We start from the raw sequence: 24,918 nt of genomic DNA on the forward strand, positions 1-24,918 counted from the left end.
TTCTGTAAGGCAGGAGGGGGAGGTCACAGAGGTAATGTCATAAAGGGAATGATAGCTGTCCAAGTTGCCCCCACCTCCCAACCCCTCCTCTTTAACATTACCTTTTCCACCTCAAGAGACTTCTTTGGTGATCTGAAGAACCTTTTGAAGAATCAGCTCAAAGGCAAACCCTTCTGAAACTTTCCCTGACATCCATTCCATAAATACACCCTCCACAGACCAAAACAGATTGTGTGAATATGAAAGACTTCAATGCACCTATTGAAACACCCAACTTTCACTACCCACCCCCTGCAAAGTCCCTCCAAGACAGGGAGAAGGCTACCCTCCCAACTCCCTGTGCCTAGTGCAATGAAAAGGATGTTTGGATACTGTGCTGGTGGAAAGACCAGCTGTTGTTTATTAATACAGTAATATGGCAGGTACTGTGTCTGCCTGTTTGTTATCTCCACTTGATAGATTAAGAAACTGAAGCACAGAATATAAGGAATTCACGCTAATTCAGCCTTGAGAGTCAGGACTCAAGCATGAGTGTTTTTTTAACTTCAAGGAGTCACCAAGGTCTAGTGCTGTCCAACAGAACTTTTTACAATGATGGTAATGCTCTACATATGTACTCTGACATGATAGGAGTATCATTGGTAGTTATTGAGCACCTGAAATGTCTCTGGTGGGACTGAGGAAGTGAATTTTAAGCTTTTTAAAATTTTAGTAATTTAAATACCCACCTGTGGCTAGTGATTACAGAGGCAGAAGTCTTAGAAGTCTACCTTCTTGCTCACTAGCCAGATTTGGGGCATGCTTCTTCCTCTCAAGGAACCAGTTTCCTTAGCCAGGATATAGAATTGTTATTTCTCAGAGGTTACTTTTAGACCAAATGAGCTCATTATGTGAAAAGAACCAAAGCTCCATATAGGTAGAGAGCAATTTCAGAAATGAATGGTGCTTGGACTGTAATGGGAGTCTCTGGGTCAGGGCCTTTGGCACAGATAACGTCAGAAACCAATCAGGAGACTACCTGTGATGGGGACACCCAGACCCAAGTACCAGCTACATGGTCTTGGGAAGAAAGAGCCCCACCGCACCCGTCCTTTTATATACACAGTGCACAGACCTCATGCAGCCCCAAAGGGGCAAAAAGAGACTTTAATCAAGGGAGGAGGCAGGATCCACCAAAATAAGAAAAGGTACAGCGAGCGTTGGAGCAGAGGAGCCAGAGCAGGTGAAGAACCCCAGCTCAGGAAACTCTGGAGGACTCACCCCTCCACTTCTTGCACAGGCACTGCACTGACAGACAAGGCGAAAATAGTGGCCCCTTTCAGCTGGGAGGGCACAAAGTGGCCCCTGCGGCCAGAGGTGCCTGGCTTTCAGGGCCCAGCTCCTAGGCATGGCTGGTGGCCATCAGTTCAGCCCTTGTCCCCAACCAGTGCTGGATGGCCATCTTCAGGAAGAGCTCAGGAAGCTGGCAGAGAGTCCCAACAACTTCTACTGGGCCCAGGAGGCTCAGGAGTAAGAGGGCAAGGGAAAGAACTGGAGTCTGAAACCTTCCTCCTTCCCTCCCTCTCCCCAGACTTGGGGTTTGGGGGTGGGGGTGGGGGTGACACAATAGTCGCCTTCTGGCTCCAGGCCCGCCCAGACCCACAGCGACCAATATGGTACAATCACTGGGACCAGTCACAGCCACTGGAGGTGGAAGTTGTTTCGTGTAAAAAAAAAAAAAAAAAAAAAGACAAAAAGGTTACAGTCTCCTACAAGCACAGAATTTAAGTTTCAAGACGTTAAAAAAAATCTGTCCCAGCCCAGGGGACTGAACATCAGAAGCCAGCCTGACCAGGCACGTGTGGCCTTGGGGCAGGTTCACTGCTGCTCTGTTGCCCAGCTAGCAAGCATACCACCCACCTCCCATATCTAACACCCACCCCAACCCAGCTCCCCGCCTCTGCTGCTGCTGTCATCGTTGCTGCCACTCTGGGGAATAACTCCAGGATGTCTTTGCAGAGACACAGGGGAGTCTGGAGGGGAAGGCCTTGAGGTCCAGCCAGATGATTTAAAACTGTCAAAAGAACCAAGAGGCAGTGAATACCGGTTATTGCTGTATCTTAGCAGGCCTGCTCTGGGGAGGTAGGCTGATCTGAGAGCTACCACTGTGCTCAGATTTCTGAGGGATAGGGTTGGGTCGCAGCACACCTTGTGGGCGCCCACTTTCTAATTCAGCCAGCATTCAGCAATGACGTTCAGGACACTAGCCTTAAACCTAGCAATAGACAAGACAGAAAAATTAAGGGTGAGGTAGGCCTTCCCACAGCTCCCTTTGACCGTATCGTGGAGGCTGCTATAAAGCCGTCAGTAGTGTGGTGCCTGAACTGAGGCTGCCTTCTTTAGAGATGATTGGGGGGGCAGGGGGCGCTCACCTGCAAGGGCTTGGGGACTAGGGGACCAAGAGCAGAAGGACCCAGAATCTGGTACTTTGTGTCAAGCTCTGTGTGGTTCTCCAACCGTAACAGGCCCTTGAAATATTTTCTGCCCTCAAGTATCCCCCCATGGTGCTCAGAATATCCCCAGGACATTTTATAGATCAGAGACTGTGAACCAACAGCCCACACGCTGTACCCAGCCCAATAACGGGTGCTGTCTGGCCCACAACGTTTTCTTTTTTTAAATTTCCAACCTTGGAAATATGGAGATATCACAAATCCAGATTTGGGGATTTTTTTGAATAGCGGAAGGTGAAACTGTAACACATGGGAGCTCTGTTATAGTAAACTTCTTCAGATGTGGCATACGCTTGCCAGGTCCCCAAGAACCCACTTCGCTCACATGTATTACCTGCCGCACGCACCTGAACATGTGACCAATGCCAAATGCCATGGTACTATCTTGATCTGTGAATCTGAAAACCAAAATCTAAGTCCCAGTTCCTCCTCTCCTCCTCTTACTGGCTGAGGGCCCTTGGGTAGGGCCCAGTTCACTCATCCATAAAATAGGGATAACACGATCAAAGATTGTCTCAGGGATTAAATGAGATATATAAATGTGCTTAGCTGTGTAATTATAGAAATGCAGTTACCATAATTAAATGACTGGTGAATGAACCAGCCAAAAATTAAATTAAGAACTATTTTCCTGGGACACCTGGGTGGCTCAGTGGTTGAACTTCTGCCTTTGGCTCAGGTCGTGATCCTGGGATCAAGTCCCCCGTCAGGGTCCCTCTCTGCCTATGCCTCTGCCTCTTTCTGTGCCTTTCATGAATAAATTTTTTAAAATCTTAAAAACAAAACAAAACAAAACAAAACACTATTTTCCTTTGCAGTTAAATATAGATGTTTCCTACTGCTGTGGCCATAAAACTTTGGTGCTACAATGCCTAGAAAGCTTACTATGTACCAGGTGATCTGCTCTGTATACGTGTCACTTAATGTTCAGCCATACCGAAAGGTACATATTAATCGTCTCATTTCACAGCTGAGGAAACCAAGGCTTCGCCAGAGATTCAATAATATGCCCAAGTGGGCAGCAAAGCTGGACACACACACAGGTGGTATGACTGCACAGCCTGTGTGATCTGAACAAGCATGCTATCCTGTGTGCACAGCACAGCTACTTTGTACACTGGCCGCCCTCAATATAATTAAAGCCCAGGGGAAGAAGGCGTAATTTCCATTTTTAGGAATCTGAACTCCTTCTGGGTGGATCTGTATGCACTGGTAGGAGTAAACACTAAATCTACCACCTAGGGATCAGAGTTAACTCTGAGCAGAACATGTCAACAAACCAAAGACTGTTTAGAAGAGGGAGAAAAAAAAAAACAAAGCATGTCTTGGATATCTAAATAAGAACAACTGTGTCATCAGCTCATTGGTGTAAACAGTTCCTCCTCTTCAGAGGGCTGCAGTCCTTTCAGTTGGAAAGACAAACAACTGAAGAGGAATCTGGAGTACTGAGGCCATGAAAGTAATGGAAAACAGGTCAAAAACAGCATGACCTTAAGCCTAAGAAACAGACGCTGAAATAAGACTTAAGTCTATTTGAAAAATAGAATTACACTGGTTAACTGTCCTATATTCTTGGAAAATTCCCACATATTTAACTTGCCTCGCCAGGGGTTTGAGCTAGATGTAGGAAAGGACTGTGTACATTTTGAGACATGGACAGGAGCGTCTAAGTCCCCATGAGAGACTAAGAGAGGTGTCCTCGAGGCACTCAAATGAAGAGGCCCTGCAGGTCCCAAAGATGAACCCCAGGTCCTCCAGCCCCATAGCACTGGGCTGATGTGCCACACACCAGGAGGTCTCAAAGGCCTCAAGAAATATCCAAACTACAGGCACTCCCTTACCACCAGATGCTAAGTTCTCAACCCACAGCTCCTCTCACCTCTGGAGGGACACCAGGAAGGCCCCCACTTACATTCTTGAGGAACTCCTCAGCCACGATGCGGGCACGAGCATTGACCGACAACTTCATCTCACTGATTTCCTTGTCAATCTCCTCCATAAAGTGGATTACAAAGTCCACCAACTTGTGTTTGTACATCTGCTCTGTGTGGAAGTTGGTGATCAGAAAACTGATGTCATATCCCTGGGGAAGTAAGACAGTAGACAGGAGAAAGAGAAGAAACAGGAGAGAATTAGCATCCCACGGCACTTAGTTGGCTATGTCTTCTCGGGTCACTCAGCTACATGCTTCCTACTGGCTGTGATCCTCTCCCAAGTCTCATGACCTTCAGGCAGCAGCCTGCCTCCTCTGCTAGGGTGTCTATGCGGGGTCCAAATAACTGACTCAGGTGAGAATTTTGTGTCAAGCATCTCTGGAAAACTACCTGTGATAAAACAGTTGCATTCCAAAGGAGTCATGGGAGAGTGAAGGAACTTGAAATCTTGTTACAGAAGACTCTAATGAAACAGGGAGAAGAGACACTGTGGGAGGAGGATGGGATTAGGTAATGTGTGGAAGAGCACTCTTTATTTGTTCTGGGTGGCCCCGGAGACTAGATTTAGGACCAAGAAAAGAGATTTTTAGTTCAGGATGAGGACGAGTTTGGCCATTATGTCTGATGGAACATGTTGCTCTGCATGATAGTTTCTCAGTCACTGGGAATATTTGAAGTTGATCTGGCAAGGAGTCTGTGGAGAGGACTCAAGAACAAAGCCAGGCAACACTAAGCCAATGTCAACTGTGGCCCTGAAAGATAACAATTTAGTTGGTGACAAAACTTAGAAAGGATTTCTGATTCATTGTGTCTTTTCTGCCATTAGACTGTAGGCTCTGAAAAGATGAGCAACGCATCCTGTATTTTTTGCCTTTCCCATGGTTGAGGCAGACGCAACTTCTCCTAAGCTTCTGATGCTCCTTATTCTCACTCTAGCCGAAACAAAGGCCAACTCTCAGACAATGGGTGACCTACAGCTGGAAGAGCAGCAATCCTGGTTCTACCAACAATCCCAGGGCAATGACAGTAGACTTAGTGAAAGAATCTTGGGTATTATGAACATGTGGATCACATGGTCTCACCTCCACTGGTTTCCTTCGAAGGATAAAGAAGTTCTCTGCTCGCATCATCATGAAGCGCATGAACTTGTGGCATAAAATCTTCTCGATCTCATCAGCCTAGTGAGAGAGAAAAATAAACAGGGCTCCCTAAATCTGACAATACAGGCCAACAGAAACCTGTAGTCTGGTCTTCTGACTTCAATTTCCCCCAGACTCGCTGCAGGTAGTGAGGTTTGGCATCAGGAGCAATGACTACCTGAATCATGGGGCAGGTGACTGCCAACTGAATGTCGGCAGTTGAGAGCCTCTTCAATTCAATAGGGCATTACCACAATTTCATTTTCACCCATTCCAGAGCGGTAGTTCTGGCAAACCCAAGTCTTTTATCTGCTCCTTGCAGAGGCCATACCTACACTGAAAGCGGCCTCTCCCTTTCCCATTCACTAGTGCTGTATTTCCCAAAGTCTATGATATATATATACCATCTGAAGTTCTCAGAGATAAACTTAGGTGGTTTTCGCTTCAATAACAATGAATATTAAATAATCCCCAAAGTTTTTCCCTGCTGAACTCTTACTAGTTGTTGTTGTTTTTTTCATATTTTATTTATTTATTCATGAGAGAAAGAGAGAGAGAAAGAGAGAGAGAGAGAGAGAGAGAGAGGCAGGCAGAAGGTTTCATGCAGGGAGCCCGACGCAGGACTCAATCCTGGGTCTCCAGGATCACGCCCTGCGCTGACGGCGGTGCTAAACCACTGAGCCACCCAGGCTGCCTGAACTCTTACTAGTTCTAATGAAAGGATTTTGCAGCTGGGTGCTGGCAGGTATGCCCTTAACACCTCCCAACACTTGTTAATCTCCCTTTTTAACAGAGCAGACCCTAAGGATAGAGCTTTCTATAGGCAACAGGACCCAGTCTAAGTAACAGCTTTATTTTCTTTCACTGAATTTACTTTTTTTAGAGTTCTCCCTAGGTAACAAGTGATACGGTTTTTCCATTATGGCATAAAGTTTCTTTTTCAAACAAATTTAAGTAAAAGAAAAGTCAATTTAAGAAAATCCATTTTCTGGGATGCCTGGGTGGCTCAGTGGTTGAGCATCTGCCTTTGGCCCAGATCATAATTGCAGGGTCCTGAGACTGAGCTCCACATCAGGGTCCCTGTTCAGCGGGGTGTCTGCTTGTCCCTCTCCCTCCACCCTTCCTCTCCACCCATGTGCTCTCCCTTGCTCTGCTCTCTCAAATAAACAAAAAAGAAAGAAAGAAAGAAAGAAAGAAAGAAAGAAAGAAAGAAAGAAAGAAAGAAAGAAAGAAAGAAAGAAAAAAGAAAAGAAAGAGAAAGAAAAGGAAGAAAGAAAAGAAAAGAAAAGAAAGAAAAGAAAAGAAAAGAAAAGAAAAGAAAAGAAAAGAAAAGAAAAGAAAAAAGAAAAGAAATTACACTTTCATGCTAAATCTCTATTTCAAAGTTTATGGCTATTAAATTGATACTGGTATTATTTTTTTTTCTTAAAGATTTTATTTATTTATTCGATAAACAGATAGAGAGTCAGAGACACAGGCAGAGGGAGAAGCAGGCTCCATGCAGGGAGCCCGACGTGGGACTCGATCCCAGGTCTCCAGAATCATGCCCTAGGCTTAAGGCAGTGCTAAACCGCTGAGCCACCTGGGCTGCCCTATTATTTATTTTTCTAAACTGGACTTATTCTGCCTTCCTTATAAATGATTCTTTGACCAGACACCAAACTGGCCATGGCCTTAGCTGCAACTTTTCCACACTTCTAATCTAAAGGAAGCCTAGAAGATATGGTTGCTGTCTCTACTGACCTGCTGAATCTGGAGAACCATTCCCTGGGTATAGTCAAGGAAATGGAGCCTGGGTTTCCTTGCACCTTGGATCTGGCATGACGATCTCTCAGATGGGGACCCCTGACCTCCTGAGGAGGCAAGGGCTCAGTAATGAGCTCACCTGTTTCACAGCAATGCTGACCCGGACAGAGTTGATGGAGCCCTCAATCAAAACTTTTTCCTTCTCATTCCTGCTGATGGTCACAGGTTGTAACAGGAGCTCTTTGCTACTCCTGAAAATACAATGTCACAGAGGCATCTGTACTACAGAGGAACAGAATGCTCAGAGAGACCCACAGCAGGCCCTGGAATCTCTATCTGAGACCACAGAGTCCAAGGAATAGGAGACTCACAAGTAGGGGTGCTCCAAGATGGGGGCCAGCGAGTGTGTTCTCCAACAGAAGGAGCAAGGCTCTGGAGTCAGGGCGATAAGGTTTTGAAATCCAGCCTCCTCTGTTACTTTCCTTGGACAAGTTACCCTGTTGGAATCTCAATTTCCTCATCTGTAAAATGACTGATTCCTATTTCACTGGTGAGGATTGAGAGAGATCAGAAAGGGTCAATTGTCTATTAAGAGTGCCTGGCACATGGTAGGAGCTTTATAAATGACAGCTCTTATTTTAATAACTACAGGCAAACCCATATACCATTTAGGGAATGAGAAAAGAGGCTGCATTAGGGATAAGGATAAGCTAAAATCAAACAGAGTTTGGTCTCCTTTAATTATCAATCCAGAATGATTCACTTATTTAGCATTAAGACCCCTCTCAGCTCAGCTTCCATTTTGATGCCTCTGAAATCTCTAGGTATTTGTAACGGTAATTAAAATGCCCAGTAGAAATCACATATGTTAAGTAGAGCAGCACAACAAATGCTAACATCTTGTCAGTATTTTTAAATTCAAATCATTTGAACATGGTGTGGTAATATTGCTTATCTCAGTTATATGTGTATCAGATTAAACTTTAAAGGAGAACAGAATAATTTAACAAAACATAAACTAGGTAAGAGAAAATAACCCAAAATATGAAGTATTTAGAGTAAGGGATGAGACAGTCCGGGTTGGTCGGAGAAAAAACATTCCCTGATCTTTAAATTCCAAGAGGATGGAGAAGGCATCAAACAAAATTCTCCACTCTCTCCTTAAATTGGGTTCAATAATGACACAGGAGATTCTTACCGAACAGTCCTACTCTGAGAAGCCAGATCTTGTGTCAAGCAATCTTGGCTCCAGAGGAGCTTCTCCCCTGGGTTTTGTCCTGCCAACCCACTGACCCTATTTTCTGAACTGCAAATTGGGAACCACTGCTCATCTGGCAACAAGACAAAATATGTGAACTATAGTTGGCTTGACCACTCTGGAATGGAAATTCATGGCGAACTCCAGATAACTGCCATCTCTGGGACTGAGCTCATCACCCCCACCTTGACCTTTTTCTTCCCTACCTGACTTCCACTTCTGGCTTGTTGTGTCGTTCCACGACCTGGGAGGAGAAATTCTCCAGGCAGAGGGCAGCCTGCAGTGTGGCCCGCACGGCACTCAGGTAGGGGCGGAGAGTGGCAGTCTGTAGGAAAAAAACCCAAGGGAGAATCACAATCTATTTTAGCAGACCCCCAACTGAAACAGAATCTGTTTTAGCAAACTCTCCTCCAGCTACATGGGAACCAGGCAGTACTGAGAGTACCTGGCTCTCAGACACCACAGTGAACCAAATAGACTGGGCCTTCAAGGTGCCTTTGATTCTAAGTCAAGAGTGGCTCTCAACAGGGGACCATTTTTCTTGCCAGCGGACATGCAGCAATGTAGGGACATTTTTCATTGACGGGATTTGGCATATGGCGGGAGTGCTACTGGCATCGAGTCAAGGCCCAGTATATTGCTAAACATCCTACAATGCACAAAGAAGAATTATTCAGGGGTGCCTGGGTGGCTCAAATGTCTGACTCTTGATTTCAGCTTGAGTCATGATCTCGGAGTTGTGGGATCTAGCCCCACATCAGGCTGCGAGCTCAGTGCAGAGTCCCTTTGAGAGTTTCTCCCCCTCTCTCTGCCCCCTCCTCCCCTGCTCTCTCTCTATAATAAAGCCTAGAACAATAAATTAATAAAAATAAAGGAATTATTCAACCCCAAATAGTGCTGAGGTTGAGAAATTCTGGTCTAGAGGCATACAGGTGAATGACTATCCTCAATCTGTATTTGAGCCAATAATGTATAAGTCTGTGTGCTGACTTAAATGTCAAGGGACTGATTTAAATGTCAAGATTTTAAAGATCATCTCTACCCCTAAATAGCTCAACTGGGTAGAGAACAAAAAAACCATATGATATAAAGGAGAATGAAACGGGACATAATCAAACTTACAAATTACATTTCCAGAAGAAATTGGTTTGGAAATAAAGATGAAAATAAGATTAGGAGGATTTTACAATAAGAAAAAGTAGACTAAGGATATTCCCAGTAGACAGACCAGCTTCTACCTACACTGGCTTATCTTCAGTTCCTTGTATTATCTACATTCTTTCTCATCTGAAGGCTTTACACATGCTGATTCATCTATACAGGACTTTCTTTCCTTTCTTGACTTAAGTCATCCCTTAGACCTTGGTGTATTCAGGGAAGGCCCCTTCCTTCCTCAGAGAGGCCTTTCTTGACTTCCTCCTTCATAGCATTTATTACAATTTACAACAATACATCCTTCGTATTTCAGTACAGTGATTTCTTTTTCACTAGACTGTAAGATTCATGCTTAACAGACCATGTCTCTTTATTCAAATCAACATACCCTGCACCTAGCTCAGTATCTAACATATGCAATGTCTTACTCCTTTTCTATACAATATCATGTGGAATACCATAAGCAAGGTTAGAATACTGCAAAAAAAAAAAAATATTAGGAGTTCCAGAAGTAGTGATGAGCAGTGTTGCTGCATACAGAAAGCATTTTAGATTGAGTAGATGATGCTGCAATGGTAGCCTAGAGATTCATGGGTAATCTCAAATGCCAGGCTGCTGACTTTAGCTTTTCTTTTAAGGTAGTAAGGAATTGTTGGGGCTTTCTGAGGAGGAAGTTATCTGGCTTCACCAGTTGCATGGTGGTTCTGCAGAAAATGGACCGGAGGGAAATGAGACAAAAGGCAGAGAGGATTATTCAAGGAAGGGTGAGGAGAGCCTGGAGCAGTGGTGAGGACAAGCAAAGGGTATCACAAGAGCTGGACTGTCATAAATGTAGAGGATAATGGAATAAAAAACACCTTTCAATAAACTGTAGCTCACTCATATGATGAAGTCCTATTCAGCAAGAAAAAGGAGTAGTGACACATGCAACATGGATGAATCTCAAATGCATTATGGTTAATTAAGAAGCCACATTGGTTGGTTCAGTCTAATGAGTCTGTAACTCTCAATCTCAGGGTCGTTGGTTCAAAACCCCCCACCTGATGAGTGCAGAAATTATTAAAAAAATAAACTTAAAAAAAAAAAGCCACATCAAAAGGTCTACATACTGAAGACTTCTATTTATATGACAATATAGAAAAGGCAAAACTATAGAAGGAAAAAAGAAATCAGTAGTTGCCTGGAATGGAGGAGAGACAACTGATTAACAGAGGGACTAAAGGGAGCTTTTTGAGAAAACATGGTTAATCTGACTGTAGTAGTGGTTACAGGATTGTGTTTGTCAAAACTCACAGATGATAAACTTAAAAAGGGTGACTTTTAGGTGGCAAGCCCCATGACACCTGCCCTTTGAAAAAATAAATGCATTCTCATGTAATACCTCAATACAGTTGACTTAAAAAAAAAAAAAATCCAAGAGGTATGGCCTCCATTAGAGAAAGAAAGAGAAAGAAAGAAAGAAAAAATAAAATAATAAAATAAAATAAAATCCAGACTGCTAGCTGAGGTAAGATGCCACAAAGCCAGGATAAGCAACATGGGGAAAGCTGGTTGAGAGAAAATGATTTTCGATCTGAAGGTGTGATCTGAAGGTGTCTTCAAGATATCCAGGCAAACCCTACAAGAGAGCTAGGAAGGCAGACTCATGAACCACCAGAATACACAAGGTCATGGAAGCCGGGAATGGACAGGCACCACTAGGGAAAATGTGAGGAGGAAGGTGGGGAACCAAAGCCTCGACTCCCAGGAAGACCGACATGTATCAGCTGCGAGGATTTCCAGGAAGGGAGGGATCCGTAGGACAGAGCTCTCGTACTATGGTTAAGGTTAACACGGTGGAATTCTAACCAGGAAGAGGTCTGGGTGGCGGCGGCATAATCCTTCCGTGGAGCAGAAGCAAGGCAGGGAAGTAAGCGAAGAGTGGGATAAGGAAGTGGAGACGCTTCCTTTGGAAAACTGTGGGGTCAAGCGGTCAGGAGAGGACAGGACAGTGTATTTAGCAAAGCTCTACCCTGGGTGAGGCGCCCTTGCTACGCCGGCCCTACTACGGGCGAGGAAGCCTACTGAGTGCCTTCAAGGCTCTCCCGCCGACCTCCCAGGCCCCACTCCCGGCGTCCTGTCGACGCCTCACAGTTCCCCACCTGGCCCGAAAGACAAACCACGAACCTGCGAGGCCTGCGTCCTCCCGGGGCGCCCCCCGCTCGCCCCTTCCTCACTTGGGCTCCCGCCCCGCCCTCTCCCCCAGCCTCATCATGCCCCCACACCCCGCAGCAGCCCTCGGCCCCGGGGCTCTCCGCTGCAAAGCCGCCTCGCCCCCAGACCCACAGCGTTTGAGGCAAAACAGCGGGGGTCCCTGGCGCGGGGCCCGGCTCGCTCACCATCGCGGGCGCTGGCTGGGCCGGAAAGCGGAAGTGCGGAAGTGGCCAGCCCGCGACGCCTGCCCTTCCGCGAGGGGCGCAGCCTCGGTCTGCGCCCGGACTTCCGGACGGGACCACTATGCCCGAGCGGGGAGGGGGAGCCTGGGAGCCCCCGGTCCTTGGCAGGTCTCCCCGCTAGGACTGTCTTCACATCTTTAGACTGCGGAACTTTCGAATCGATGCGGGAGCTCATGCCGTTATCCACGCAGCTCTGGCTTGCGGCCCTGGCCCTCCTCTCGTCGTGCCCCGTAGTCGGGCAGTGGTGCGGCCCGGCCTCAGGTTGGGCACCATATTAGGACAAGGCGAGGCGGAGGAGCCCTCCGTTCCTTCCGGTTCTGCGCCCCTAGCCTCGCTCTGGGCCCCTCCTACCTGCAGCCCCCGGGGCTCCGCGGGACGAGCTGCCGGGCGGAGGGCTTGGCTGCCGGGCCCCGCCCCCAGCCTCGGGCCGATCCCCAGAGTGGGCCTGAGGCCGAGCCCTCCCCCACCTGCAGTAGGCTCGCCCGCGGCCTGCCCACCCTTCCCCGCACGCCGCAGTGGGCTCCCGCCCGCGTCGCCCACCCCCGCGTCCTCTGCGGGGGGCCCGCCCCTGGCCAGTTCCGGGGCGGTTGCTCCACCAACCGGAACTCCCCGCCCCCTCCCGTGGCCTGGGGGCCGTAGGAGGCAGCAGGAGGCTGCAGTGAGGAGGTAGAGGGGGCGGGGGCCGCGTTAGGGGGTCCCCAGAGGACGGGGGCCCCGAAGGCAAGTCACTGGGGCGACCCGCAGGAGGGGCCAGCCACTAAACAGGCGCACTTCTGTGCCAGGCACTGAACTGGGCTCTTGACAAGCATCCTTTCATAATCCTCAGAGCATCCCGGGGAGGTAGGTACTATCGTGATCCCCATTTTACAGATTCAGACTTCTTATGGGGAGACAGACCCAGATTTCTTTGGTCCCCATTTTGTAGATGGAAAAACCGAGACTCAGGAAGGCTAAATAACACGTTTGGAGCTACATAACTAGAGAATGGTAAAGGCTGTGCCTGCCTGGCTTACCAGCCCATATTCTTAACCACTGTCAGCGGCCAAGAAAAGGGACCACGACGGGAGGGGGTGAGAGAAGAAGCGAGGAGGCACAGAGAACATTAGCATTGTAAGAATGGGATGTTTGGAGCTTAGAGGCTTAGCCAGACCCGGGAGCAGTAGGACCGAAGAGCATCAGAAAGACAGGGCAAAGACTCAAAACTATCTGGATTCAGATTGCCTCTTGGTAACCGTGGGCAGGTACCCACCCTTACAGAGTCTGAGTTTTCGTATCTGTAAGGTGTAGGTCGCCATTGTCCCTGCTCATGGGGTTGGGTGAGGAATTCAGTGAGAAGCCAGTAAAGTGTCTGTACCTGGCTTGATGTACAGCGAGTGTCCTGTGAGTAGGAGCCGCGCCATCAATCTTGTAGTTAGGTACCGAAGCCTGGCTTTCTCCTGGAGTCTGTCCCTGGATGGAGGGAGCTCTTGGACTTTTCTCGTGCCAGTTTCTCTCCTATCAATGGCTCTCTCCTCTCCAGTTCCACAGGGTCCCGTATCCTGGGCCATGAGTGAACTGAAGGACTGCCCCTTGCAGTTCCATGACTTCAAGTCTGTGGACCACCTGAAGGTCTGTCCACGCTACACGGCTGTGCTAGCCCGCTCTGAGGATGATGGCATCGGCATTGAAGAGCTGGACACTCTGCAGCTGGAGCTTGAGACCCTGCTTTCCTCTGCCAGCCGGCGCCTGCGGGTTCTCGAGGCCGAAACCCAGGTGATACTCTGCAGAGAGGTTATCACCAGGGGTGGACTGTGACAAGTTACGGGTTAGATCATTGAGTTAGCACCTACCCACTGAGGCCCGGGATACAGGAGCTTAGAGAGAGGGGTAAGGAGAGACCCACACTGCGCTCATGTGATGCATAGAATATATAAGAACGTGCATGATCCTCATAAATTGCAAGATTTCTGATTTGCTAAGCATTTATTGACCCCACCGCACCCCCCCGTTATGTTCTGGGTCCTCTGCTAGTCATTAGAGAGAGGTAATGAGGACACTTCTGGCCTTTAGGGAGTTTGCTAACTCAAAGGCGGGGGAGGGCAGACAGATACCAGGTGATGTTGTGTTATGGTTAAAAGTACTAGGGAAACTGGATTGAGAAGACCTGGATTTGAATCCTGGCCTAAGCACTTGCTTAGTATTACTTTTTTCTACGTATGTGACTTTGGGAAAGTTGCCTCCTGTCACTGAGCATTGGTTCCCTATCAGCAAACTGGGATGAATAATAGGAGCTACCTCTGAGCTTCTGTGAGGATTAAAAGAGAGGTTTTTGTTTTGTTTTGTTTTGTTTTTTGCAAAAGCCTCAGCCCAACATCTGACACTAAGTATTTCAAATGCTAATTATCGATACTACTCTGATATTTCTGTTTACGACATAAGCATTCCCTGAGCCCTGTGTGCCAGATGCTATGCCAGATCCTGGGGAACAGAGGCAGTTAAAATGAATGTCCTGGTCTCCGGTAGCTTATAGTCTAGTTACAAAGACAAGGTATGCTGTTCGTTCCAGTATGATCAAACAACACATTTAGGCCAACAGTTCTACTGGTACAAAGTGTCAGAGACTCAGAGGGGACCAAGATGCCATTTTAATAGGTCCTCAAAGGATGAATAGTTATCTTGTGGTCCATGGGAGTGCACTGAAGCTTTTTGAGCAGGGCAAATTCAGTTGTATTTTAGCGTGTAAGAGGCTGGGTAACTGATGAGAAGGCTTCCTAGTTGTGACATTTGAAGTGAAGGTTTACTGGGAGTCTTGTTTGCATTCATCAAAAAGTTACCACCAGCATATTCCAGCGCTGATATGCACTGGGGCATGATCATTAGTTTGACCTAAACACTGTGTGACTGGCTTAGGTGATAGAGGTGAATCAGTCCAGACAAATGGAATGATGAGAAGTGTATGAATGAAGTCCTGTGAAAAGGAACTGAGTTTTGAAGGGTGAGTAGGAGTTTACTAAATGAAAGGGGGATGGATAAATAAAAAAGACCTTGGCGTCTTGTCAAGTTCTAAATCCTAATTCTTCATTGGGAGAAAAACTTGTCCTATGACTTCTCTTCTTCCTCTCAGCGATAGTCTCTCGTAAATTTCAGATCCTCACTGACTGGCAGGATAAGAAAGGTGATCGACGATTCCTGAAGTTGGGTCGAGACCATGAGCTTGGAGCTCCCCCAAAACATGGAAAGCCGAAGAAGCAGAAACTGGAAGGGAAGGCGGGACATGGGCCGGGCCCTGGTCCCGGGCGTCCCAAATCCAAAAACCTTCAGCCCAAGATCCAGGAATATGAATTCACTGATGACCCAATTGACGTGCCACGGATCCCCAAGAATGATGCCCCCAACAGGTTCTGAGCCAGAGAGCATAGAAGGGCCTTGGGATTCAGACAGTAGAGGCTGTGGAGGGGCCTAGAGCTGAGGATGGTGGGATAGGAGGTACCCATTCAGGATCTGCTTCTCCCTGCAGGTTCTGGGCCTCTGTAGAGCCCTACTGTGCTGATATCACCAGTGAGGAAGTACGCACACTAGAGGAACTACTGAAACCCCCAGAAGATGAGGCTGAACATTACAAGGTAGAAACCCTGGGCCTCAGTAGACGGGGGTGAGTGAGAGGGCTCAGAGGTGCCTCGGAATCACAGATCCCAAAGTCATGTACCATCTTCCTTCCCCTGCTCTACCCCTACTTTGCTTAACCCACCCAGACACCTAGGCTCTAATTCTCGGCTCTCTTCTTACATTGCCTCCTCTACCCCATCCGGATGATCACCACATACATCCTAAAGCATCTACTTCAGTAGCATCTACTTCAGTGACACTGTCCTTTGTCCCAACATCTCTATCACCTCTGCTTTGATTCAAGCCCTCATTAGTTTTCACCCAAATAGTCTCTTAATACTTCTCTGCCTCCAGAGGAACTTTCTGTTTTCTTTCTTTAATATATTAATTTTATTGTGATGTAAATAAAACAGGTTCCATTAAAGAAAATGTACAAAATACAGAAAACCGTCAGGGAGAACTCCAATAGGTCAGCTACTATGATCGGATGTGACCCAACCCTGCTCCCACGCATCCCCTGGCTCCCATAACACACAAGGTGGAGTCTAACACCTCGGTCCTTGGTGACTCAGCCCCATGGCCCCCTGCAGCTTCCTCAGCCATGCCCCCTTGTCACTGTTGGATTTACTACCCCACCAAGCACCTTGCCCTCACCCAGGCCCACCAAGGCTCCTTACTAACCCCTGGGCCTCTACACATGCTCTTTTTCCCTTACCAAACTAACTCATCCTTTAAAGCACTGATCCCTTGTTATCTCCACCAAACACTTTTGCAGACTCCCCCCAGAAAGTTTCTCTGTCATGTGCCACAACACCTTGACCTACTTCTAGCACTTGAGTTCTTTGAATTTTTTAAAAAATGTATTTGAAATAAAAATTATTTATTTATTAAAAATAAAAATTATATAGGTAGTAGTAAATTTAGGTAATACAAATGAGAACTTCCTCTCTTGACACTAAGGCTCCTGGTTCTCTCTAGGGACAACAGCTGTGACCTGAGATGGTCCACATAGGTATACCATTCTGCACCTGTATCTTGGAGATTATTACGTACTGGCTCCCATGTGTGTCTTAGTTGGTTATGTACCTGTCTCCCTTGCTAGATTGTGAGCATAGAGATTTTTTTTTTTTTTTGAGATTTTTATCTCCTTCATTTCTTCCCACATACGCAAGGCTCAGACTTCAGCCCTGGGGGTAGGTCCTTGGGAGACAGCAAAGGGATGGATGATGAGCCTATTAGCAGTGCCCAAGTGCACAGAGATCCCCCACTCACCCTGGGCATGGCTTGCCAGTGCTTACTCGTTTTCGGCTGGGTGGCATCTCCCCACAGATCCCACCCCTGGGGAAGCACTACTCCCAACGCTGGGCGCAGGAGGACCTGCTGGAGGAACAGAAGGATGGGGCCCGAGCAGCAGCCGTGGCTGACAAGAAGAAAGGCCTTATGGGGCCACTGACTGAACTGGACACTAAAGGTAGGCCCCTCACCTCCCTGCCCACCCCAGACCAGGACCTGAGTTTGCAGAACTCAGCCCACCTGTCTACTGTTTCTCTGCCCACTTCAGATGTGGATGCCCTGCTGAAGAAGTCTGAGGCCCAGCATGAGCAGCCTGAAGATGGGTGCCCCTTTGGTGCTCTGACGCAGCGCCTCCTACAGGCCCTGGTGGAGGTGAGCACCCTAATTCAAAACAAGGATTATGTTTACTTACTGTTTTAATGTTTTATTTTGTGTTGAAGTATATCATGCATTTAGAAAGGTAATGTAGATCTTAAAAATGTATAGACTCATAAATTTTCACACATGAGCACACTTGTATACCTGGTCTCCTGATCACAAAATAAAGCATTGCCAGTATCCTGGAGCCCTTCTCATGCCTCTCCCAGACTCTAACCTCACCTAAAAGTAGCCACTACACCACAGTTACTTTTGTCAGCCTTAACCAGTATGCTGGTTAAGGGCTGAGCCCCGTGCAAGGGCTTTCCACACATCCTCTTGTTGGAGGCAAGGACAGTGGCTAGCCCCGTGTTGCATACCAGAAGATTGAAGCTCAGAAAAGGGAACTGTTTGCCTGAGGTTGTACAGCCAATAAGTAGAAGCCAGGCTCAAACCCCAGGTGCAGAGTCCCTTTCTTTATGCCTTCTTTCTTTTTGTCTGGCCTTAGGCACATCTTTTACCTCGTTAAGCCTTGGATTTCCCCCGGCTCCAACACAGTAGTGTTTTTCTCTCTAATGGAATAGTCTGAGCTATGTTCCAAGTTGGCTGAGGTGGAAGTGAGGGAAGATCTCAGCCCCACACCATCACACAAGGACCCCGGCTATGGGGGCTTTGCCACCCTAAACATGCACTCTGCACAAGGGTCATTCTAGGTGTGATTGCTGCTCCAAGCCCACAGAAAAAGAGCAAGGAAGAATGTGAAGGAAGGTTTATGGGCCATGACTGACTGTGGCTCTTATCTCTTCTGATCACTTTTCACTGGAGAGAATTGGTCACGTGACCACATCTGACTACAAGGGAAGCTGGGAAGTATAGTGTAGCTGGGCAGCCATAAGCCCCACTACAGAAAGGTGAGAATGGCTTTTGGACAGCCAGCAGCTCATGCCGCAGCAAACTTAGCACAGTGCCTGGTCAATGCAAAAGCTTAGCTCTTCTCTTTACTGTTGTTGAGTGTTATCATTGCTCTTCTGTGCTCCCTTCTTTTGGTATCAGTACAAAAACGGGATTTCTACAATGATCAGAGCTTTCTGGTATCAGTTTGAGAAGGCTTCCCAGAGGATGGGAACAATAAAAGAATATTTCTGTGAAGACTGAAGACTCTAACTGCAGGTTAGAGAGGAACAAGAAGATGGAAATGCTGTAACTCTTACTCCCTCCATCCCATTCCTGTGGTCTTCTAGGAAAATATCATTTCCCCTATGGAGGACTCTCCTATTCCCGACATGTCTGGGAAGGAATCAGGAGCGGATGGGGCAAGCACCTCTCCCCGTAATCAGAACAAGCCCTTCAGGTGAGTGACAACTCTGTCCATATCCTACTATCTGGCCCCTGCCTCTATTGACTTCGTCACATCCCAGCATGGGGAGGTCTTCATTAAAAGAGTTGAGGGCATTTTGATGAAGCCGCATAAAAGTTTCATTTTTTAAATATATATATATATATTTTTTAATTTATTTATTCAGAAGAGACACAGAGAGAGGCAGAGACATAAGCAGAGAGAGAAGCAGGCTCCCTACAGGGAGCCCCGATACAGGACTCAATCCCAGGACCCCAGGATCGTGACCTGAGGTGAAGGCAGGTGCTCAACCACTGAGCCACCCAGGCATCCCCCAATGAAAGTTTTAAATATGCAGAAAGACTCAGCATTTCTGCATGCATAGACTTTTTTTTGTTGTTTTAAGATTTTATTTATTCATGAGAGACACAGAGAGAAGCAGAGACATAGGCAGGGGGAGAAGCAGACTCCATGCAAAGAGCCCGATGTGGGACTCGATCCCGGCACCCCGGGATCACACCCTGAGCCAAAAGCAGACACTCAGGCACTGAACCACCCAGGCGTCCCAGCACGAATAGACTTAAGTACAGGGTTGTTTATCATAGTGCTTTCCATATGGTAAATGACCTAAATGTACATCTGAAGGGGATTGGTTGGATAGAGTTGTGACTCCATATGATGAAATAACTTGTAACTATTAATCATCTTAGAGAAACATAGTTAATTGATGTGAAAATCTGTAAACAATAGAGTGCTAAAAGGAGAACATGTCAGTTGAGCATACTAGGGTTTGATCCTGTTTTTACTCAGCATATACTTAAATATGTGCACATTGGGAAAAAAACTAAAATAATGTGTAATACAAGATTGGAGAGGGACGCCCAGGTGGCCCAGCGGTTTAGCGCCTGCCTTCAGCCCAGGGCATGATCCTGGAGTCCCGGGATTGAGTCCCACATTGGGCTCCATTCATGGATTCTGCCTATCCCTCTGCCTGTGTCTCTGCCTCTCTCTCTCTGTGTCTCTCATGAATAAATAAAATCTTAAAAAAAAAGAGAAAAGATTGGAGATAAGGTAACAAAATCTGAAGTATGTATGGTATATAAGGAATATATCATAAAATATATTTTTGTATATGTAACATTAATAGCAAAATAACTAATGTTTTTGATAGTAACATAAAAAGATAGTGGTTCTAAGTTGTTGGCATTATAGGTTTTTCTATATTCTTTGACAACGGCTATGTGTTGGCTTGTGTTTGAAACAAGACCAGATGTGTCTGTCTCTATATTTTTTCCAGCATATTGAACAATAATTGATATACATCCCTGTGTGAGTTTAAGGTGTACATGTACAAAACACGCACGTGGCCTGATTTACGTGTGTTGTGAAATGATTACCACAATGGGTTCAGCTAACATCTATCTCACATAGATACAAGAAGAAGAAAAAGAAAAAAAAATATTTCCCTTTGTGATGTGAATTCTTAGGATTTACACTTTTCATAACTTTCCCTATGTATCATACAGTAGTGTTAGGTACAGTCGTCATGTCGTATATGGTATTTTAGGACTTATCTCATAATTGGGAGTTTGTACCTTTTGATCACCTTCTTCCAGTTGTCCTCCCCCCATCCTCTGCTTCTGGTAGTGGAAGGTCTGCTCTCTTTTTCTATGAATTTGAGTTTTTTGTTTTTTGATTTTTTTTTTTTTTTTTTTTTTAGATTCCACATAGAAGTGAGATTGTATGGTATTTGTTATTCTCTCTCTGACTTATTTCACTTAGCATAATGCATTCAGAGTCCATCCATGTTGTCACAATTGGTAGGATTTCCTAGTTTTTCTAGTTTGAATAATCTTGTATATATACCACAATTTCTTTATCCATTTGCCCTTCAATGGACATCGAGGTTGCTTTTGTATCTTGACTATTATAAATAATGCTGTGAACATGGGGGTTCAGATATCTTCTCAAGTTAGTTATTTACATTTCCTTTATGCATATTCTCAGAATTGAAATGGCTTATCATATGGGAGTTCTGTTGTTAATTCTTTGAGGATCCTCCACATGGTGTTCCACAGTGACTGCACCAGTTTACCTTCCCCAACAGTGCAGGAGGGTTCCCTTTTCTCCAAATCCTCGCCAATATTTGTGATCTTGTCTTTTTGATGATGGCCATTCTAATAGGCCAGAAGTGATAACTTGTTGTGGTTTTAATTTGCATTTCTCTAATAACTAGGGATGTTGAGCATCTTTTCATATACCTGTTGGCCTTTTGTATATCTTCTTTGGGAAAATGTCTATTGAGAACCTTTGCCCAGTTTTTAATTGAGTGGGTTTACTGCTTTTGAGTTATAGGAGTTCTTTATATATAGTGGATATTAACTTCTCATCAGATACATCATTTGCAAATATTTTTTCCCATTCTGTAAGTTATCTTTCCACTTTGTTGATGATTTCTTTTGCTGTACAGAAGTAGTTTTTTGATGTAGTCCCACTTGTTTATTTTGTTGCTTGTGCTTTAGGTGTCACAGCCAAAGTCATTGCCAAGACCCATCGCATGTCAAGGAGCTTTATTCCTAGATTTTCTTCTAGGAGTTTCATGATTTCAGCCCTTAACATTTTCTCTATATTTTTATACCTAGATAGAGAGGGGGTACCCAAAGAGAAAAGAATGTGTTCACTAACCTTGGAACCTCTCAGGGGTCCCCCGTCTAAGGCGGCCCTTGAGCTCAGGATTCTCTTCCTCTGTAGTGTGCCACATACCAAGTCCCTTGAGAGCCGCATCAAGGAGGAGCTGATTGCCCAGGGCTTGTTGGAGTCTGAGGACCGCCCTGCAGAGGACTCAGAGGATGAAGTCCTTGCTGAGCTGCGCAAACGGCAGGCTGAGCTGAAGGCACTCAGTGCCCATAACCGTACCAAGAAGCATGACCTGCTGAGGTGAGTGTGGATGGGTTACATGGCCGGGCGGGGGTGGGGGGGGGTGCCCTAGGGAGAAGGCCTGGGCCGCTGCCAGTCACCTTCTGGGGGTTTTATAACAGGTTTCCTAAACCTGGCAGGGTTTCCAAATCATCTAGAGAGCCTTTGAAAAAACATCATTGCCAGGCACCACAGACTCTAGGGCTCAGGCATCTGTGATGGATTTATTTACCTATTTGGAATTGTGGTGGAAAAAAAACATATAAAATTGGCTCTTTAAGCCATTTTTTAGCGTATAGTTCAGTGGTATTACTTATATTCACGTTGTTGTGTGACTTATTTTTTATGCTTCTTTTCTTTTTCCCCCAACATACTTTTATGAAAATTTTCATAAACACAGAACATCTGAAGGAGCAGTACAATAAATACCAATATACTCTCTAGATTTATCAACTGTTAACAATTTTGTTGGACATCTGTGATTATTATTGGCCCTTCACTGAAATTGTCCAGTATTTTAGTATCCGTTATTTAGGCAATTGGTCACAATATCTTTCATTTTATATTGACTCCCATCCATCTTGCCCTGTGTTGGTCATGACAAAAGTATAGGTGACATCTGGAGGGAGATTATGGTAGTTGTTTGCCTTTCTGAGGGAAGGTAGAGAAGCAGCCTCATTGGCAAGCTATGTGTCTTCGCTTCACATAGCTCCAACAAGGCAGGACACACATGATTTGGCTGGTTCTGCCTGTCTCTTATACATTGTCCTGGGGGTTAGGAGGAGAGGCAGAGCAAAGGCTTGTGGTCTACAAATGAGCTTTGGTAAAGAGTTATACCATTAAAAAGTGAGGGAACTGCTGACAAGCTGCTAAGGGTGCACTGAGTGCCTGCTGGGTACCAGGGGCTTTATATACACCCTCCTGTTGAATCCTCACTACATTCTGGGGGAGAGGTGTTTTCCCTGTTTACTAGATAAGGAAGTAAAGGGCCAATGAAGTGAGTGCTCTCCTGAAAGTCATACAACCGGTAAACAACCAAGCTGCAACTTGAGCCCAAGGCTACATGCAAAACCTCTTTCTAGTTCCCTTTCTTGAAAGAGCAAGAAGAGGAGAATAATAGATGAAAGAGGTACTGAGTGGGGTGGAGAAGAGAGAGATGGAGTAAGAGGGAGAAACAAGGATGTGTGGATAGAGGTAGTGGACAGTGAACAAACTGGCTTACGTTGTCAGAAGGCCAGAGTCCAGCCCTCGGTTCTGCTATGGACCAGCTTCAGGGCCTTAAGCAAGGTATCTCCTGGCCTGAGCAGGAGCTTCCCCTTCTGGAAAATTTACAGGTTGGACTAGGGCAGATATCTTAAGCCACCTTCCAGCTCCACTAACAGTGGAATTTATAGGTCAGATTTCATTTACAAGGGTTGGTTTGGCATCTCATGTGCTTCACATAGACTTTAGGCTACCTAGCCCAAGCTTAGGTTGCGCTGGAATTTGGATACTGAAGTGAGCGAGTCTTCTGCTGACATTAGAACACCTTTTAAAGAAGATTGTTCGGAGCCAGCCTCTGTCTTCATATCTACTCATTAGTTGTGGGATCTTGGGGTGTTTTTTACTCTCCTTGACTTCTATTTCATCACTGGTAACATTGGGATAATAGTACCTACCTCATAAGATTGTTATAAGGATTAATTCTACTGACATATTTGAAGGGCTTAAGATTATATCTAGCACATAGTACCCTATCAGTGTGGTTCAATAACTTTGCTTTTAGGTATGAAACATTCCACAGTAGTGCCAGCCTGGGGTGGTATGTGGGTTCAGTCTGGGAGAGGGAGGGCGGCCCCATTGTGGAGGTGGGCTTCCCATGGCACCTGGCTGGCTGGTTTCCACAGGCTGGCAAAAGAGGAGGTAAGCCGGCAGGAGCTGAGGCAGCGGGTCCGCATGGCAGACAACGAAGTCATGGACGCCTTCCGGAAGATCATGGCTGCCCGGCAGAAGAAGCGGACCCCAACCAAGAAAGAGAAGGACCAGGCCTGGAAGACTCTGAAGGAACGTGAGAGCATCCTAAAGCTGCTGGATGGGTAGCCCTCACCCCTGATTGCAAGCCTCCTCTCCCTGGCCTGGGGGAAGGAGGGATGAAAAGCCCACTTCCTTCTTGCTGCCTGAACCTCAGGCCTGTGGCTGCCTATTAAATGTCAAATCGCGACAGTCTCTAGAGGACTATGGCCATTCCCTGAGGTCTCTTGGCCTAGCTCTGTACAGTCAGGACATGGGAGGCCTTTCTGGGCTGGCCTGGAGCCCACACTGGGCTTCCCCTCTTTACTGTCCCCCACTCCTACTCCTCTCTCCCCCAAGGACTTCTCCCTTGTGGTTTTGTAAAGTGCAAAGCTAAAAGTAAAGTGACTGCTGTGGTTTTTTAAAAAGCATTCAGAATCCTTGAATGTCTGTTATTGTGCAGTAGAGAAGAACTGGTGTGGGTGGCAAAGGAGGGCAAGGGGGCTCTCAGCCTTTGGCAGCTCATTCAGGAATATGTCATTCATTCAGGAACAACTCTATGAGAGTTGGGGGCTGCAGGTTAACAGAATACCCTCAGCTCAAAGTGGATTCACAACAAGGAAGTGTGTTTGTTTGGGCCTTAGTGGTCCTGGGGCAAGGCAGCCTCCAGGGTTGACCAAGCCATCAAAGGTCCAGCTATCTCTGTACTGCCCTCCACAATGTGAGTTTTTCCTAAAATGGTTTTTCCTCCAGCTGTGCAGCTAGTAGCAGCTGACAGAGGCCAAATTGATATCTAGCACAGAATAGGGCAGGAAGGAGCCAGCTGGCTTTCCTGGCCTACCCAAAAGAGCAAGATGCCTTTCTCAAATACCCTTATGTCTCAGTGGCTCAAGCTAAGTCTCACATGCCCATTCCTGAATGAGTCACTGTGGCAAGGGATGACTCTACTGGGTTTTAAGTAATGAGAGTGGAGTCTGCTTCCCCACGAAGCCCAAGGCAGTGGGGAGTGATGGGGGAAAGCCAATAAAAATCTGAGTAGGAAGGGGAAATGGATGCTGGATACCAATAGTAGACCAATAGTCTACCAATAGTGTCCCTTCCACAACCCGGGCAGAAAACTAGGTCCAGCTGATACAGATGAGCAAATGTGCTCTCATCCCTGCCTCAGGTTGTTCCCAGACTAGACACTGGAGCAGGGACGGGAGGGTTCCCTGAGGAAGTGACCTGTGAACTGAGCCATAAAGAAAGATGGTAAGGACGGCCAACATTCTGGTATGCCCAAC

The 24,918-nt window shown here is 46.4% G+C and overlaps 2 protein-coding genes across 2 annotated transcripts; one reads left to right on the forward strand and one right to left on the reverse strand.

The window, feature by feature from the left end:
• Nucleotides 1-1,115: 1,115 nt before the first annotated feature.
• ARPC4 (actin related protein 2/3 complex subunit 4) lies at nt 1,116-12,473 on the reverse strand. The gene is made up of 6 exons (XM_077857911.1): nt 12,103-12,473; nt 8,776-8,894; nt 7,451-7,562; nt 5,509-5,604; nt 4,405-4,575; nt 1,116-2,053 (listed from the first exon to the last, which is right to left on the reverse strand). The coding sequence occupies exons 1-6, from the start codon at nt 12,103-12,105 to the stop codon at nt 2,048-2,050; spliced, it is 507 nt and encodes a 168-aa protein (XP_077714037.1). The 5' UTR covers nt 12,106-12,473; the 3' UTR covers nt 1,116-2,047.
• Nucleotides 12,474-12,488: 15 nt separating this feature from the next.
• On the forward strand, nt 12,489-24,066 carry TADA3 (transcriptional adaptor 3). The gene is made up of 9 exons (XM_077857908.1): nt 12,489-12,999; nt 13,679-13,911; nt 15,286-15,536; nt 15,656-15,761; nt 17,074-17,215; nt 17,306-17,409; nt 18,636-18,745; nt 21,482-21,667; nt 23,533-24,066. The coding sequence occupies exons 2-9, from the start codon at nt 13,705-13,707 to the stop codon at nt 23,723-23,725; spliced, it is 1,299 nt and encodes a 432-aa protein (XP_077714034.1). The 5' UTR covers nt 12,489-12,999; nt 13,679-13,704; the 3' UTR covers nt 23,726-24,066.
• The last annotated feature ends 852 nt before the right edge of the window (nt 24,067-24,918 follow it).

Source organism: Canis aureus, chromosome 19 (assembly GCF_053574225.1).
Source record: "Canis aureus isolate CA01 chromosome 19, VMU_Caureus_v.1.0, whole genome shotgun sequence".
Classification (NCBI taxonomy): domain Eukaryota; kingdom Metazoa; phylum Chordata; class Mammalia; order Carnivora; family Canidae; genus Canis; species Canis aureus.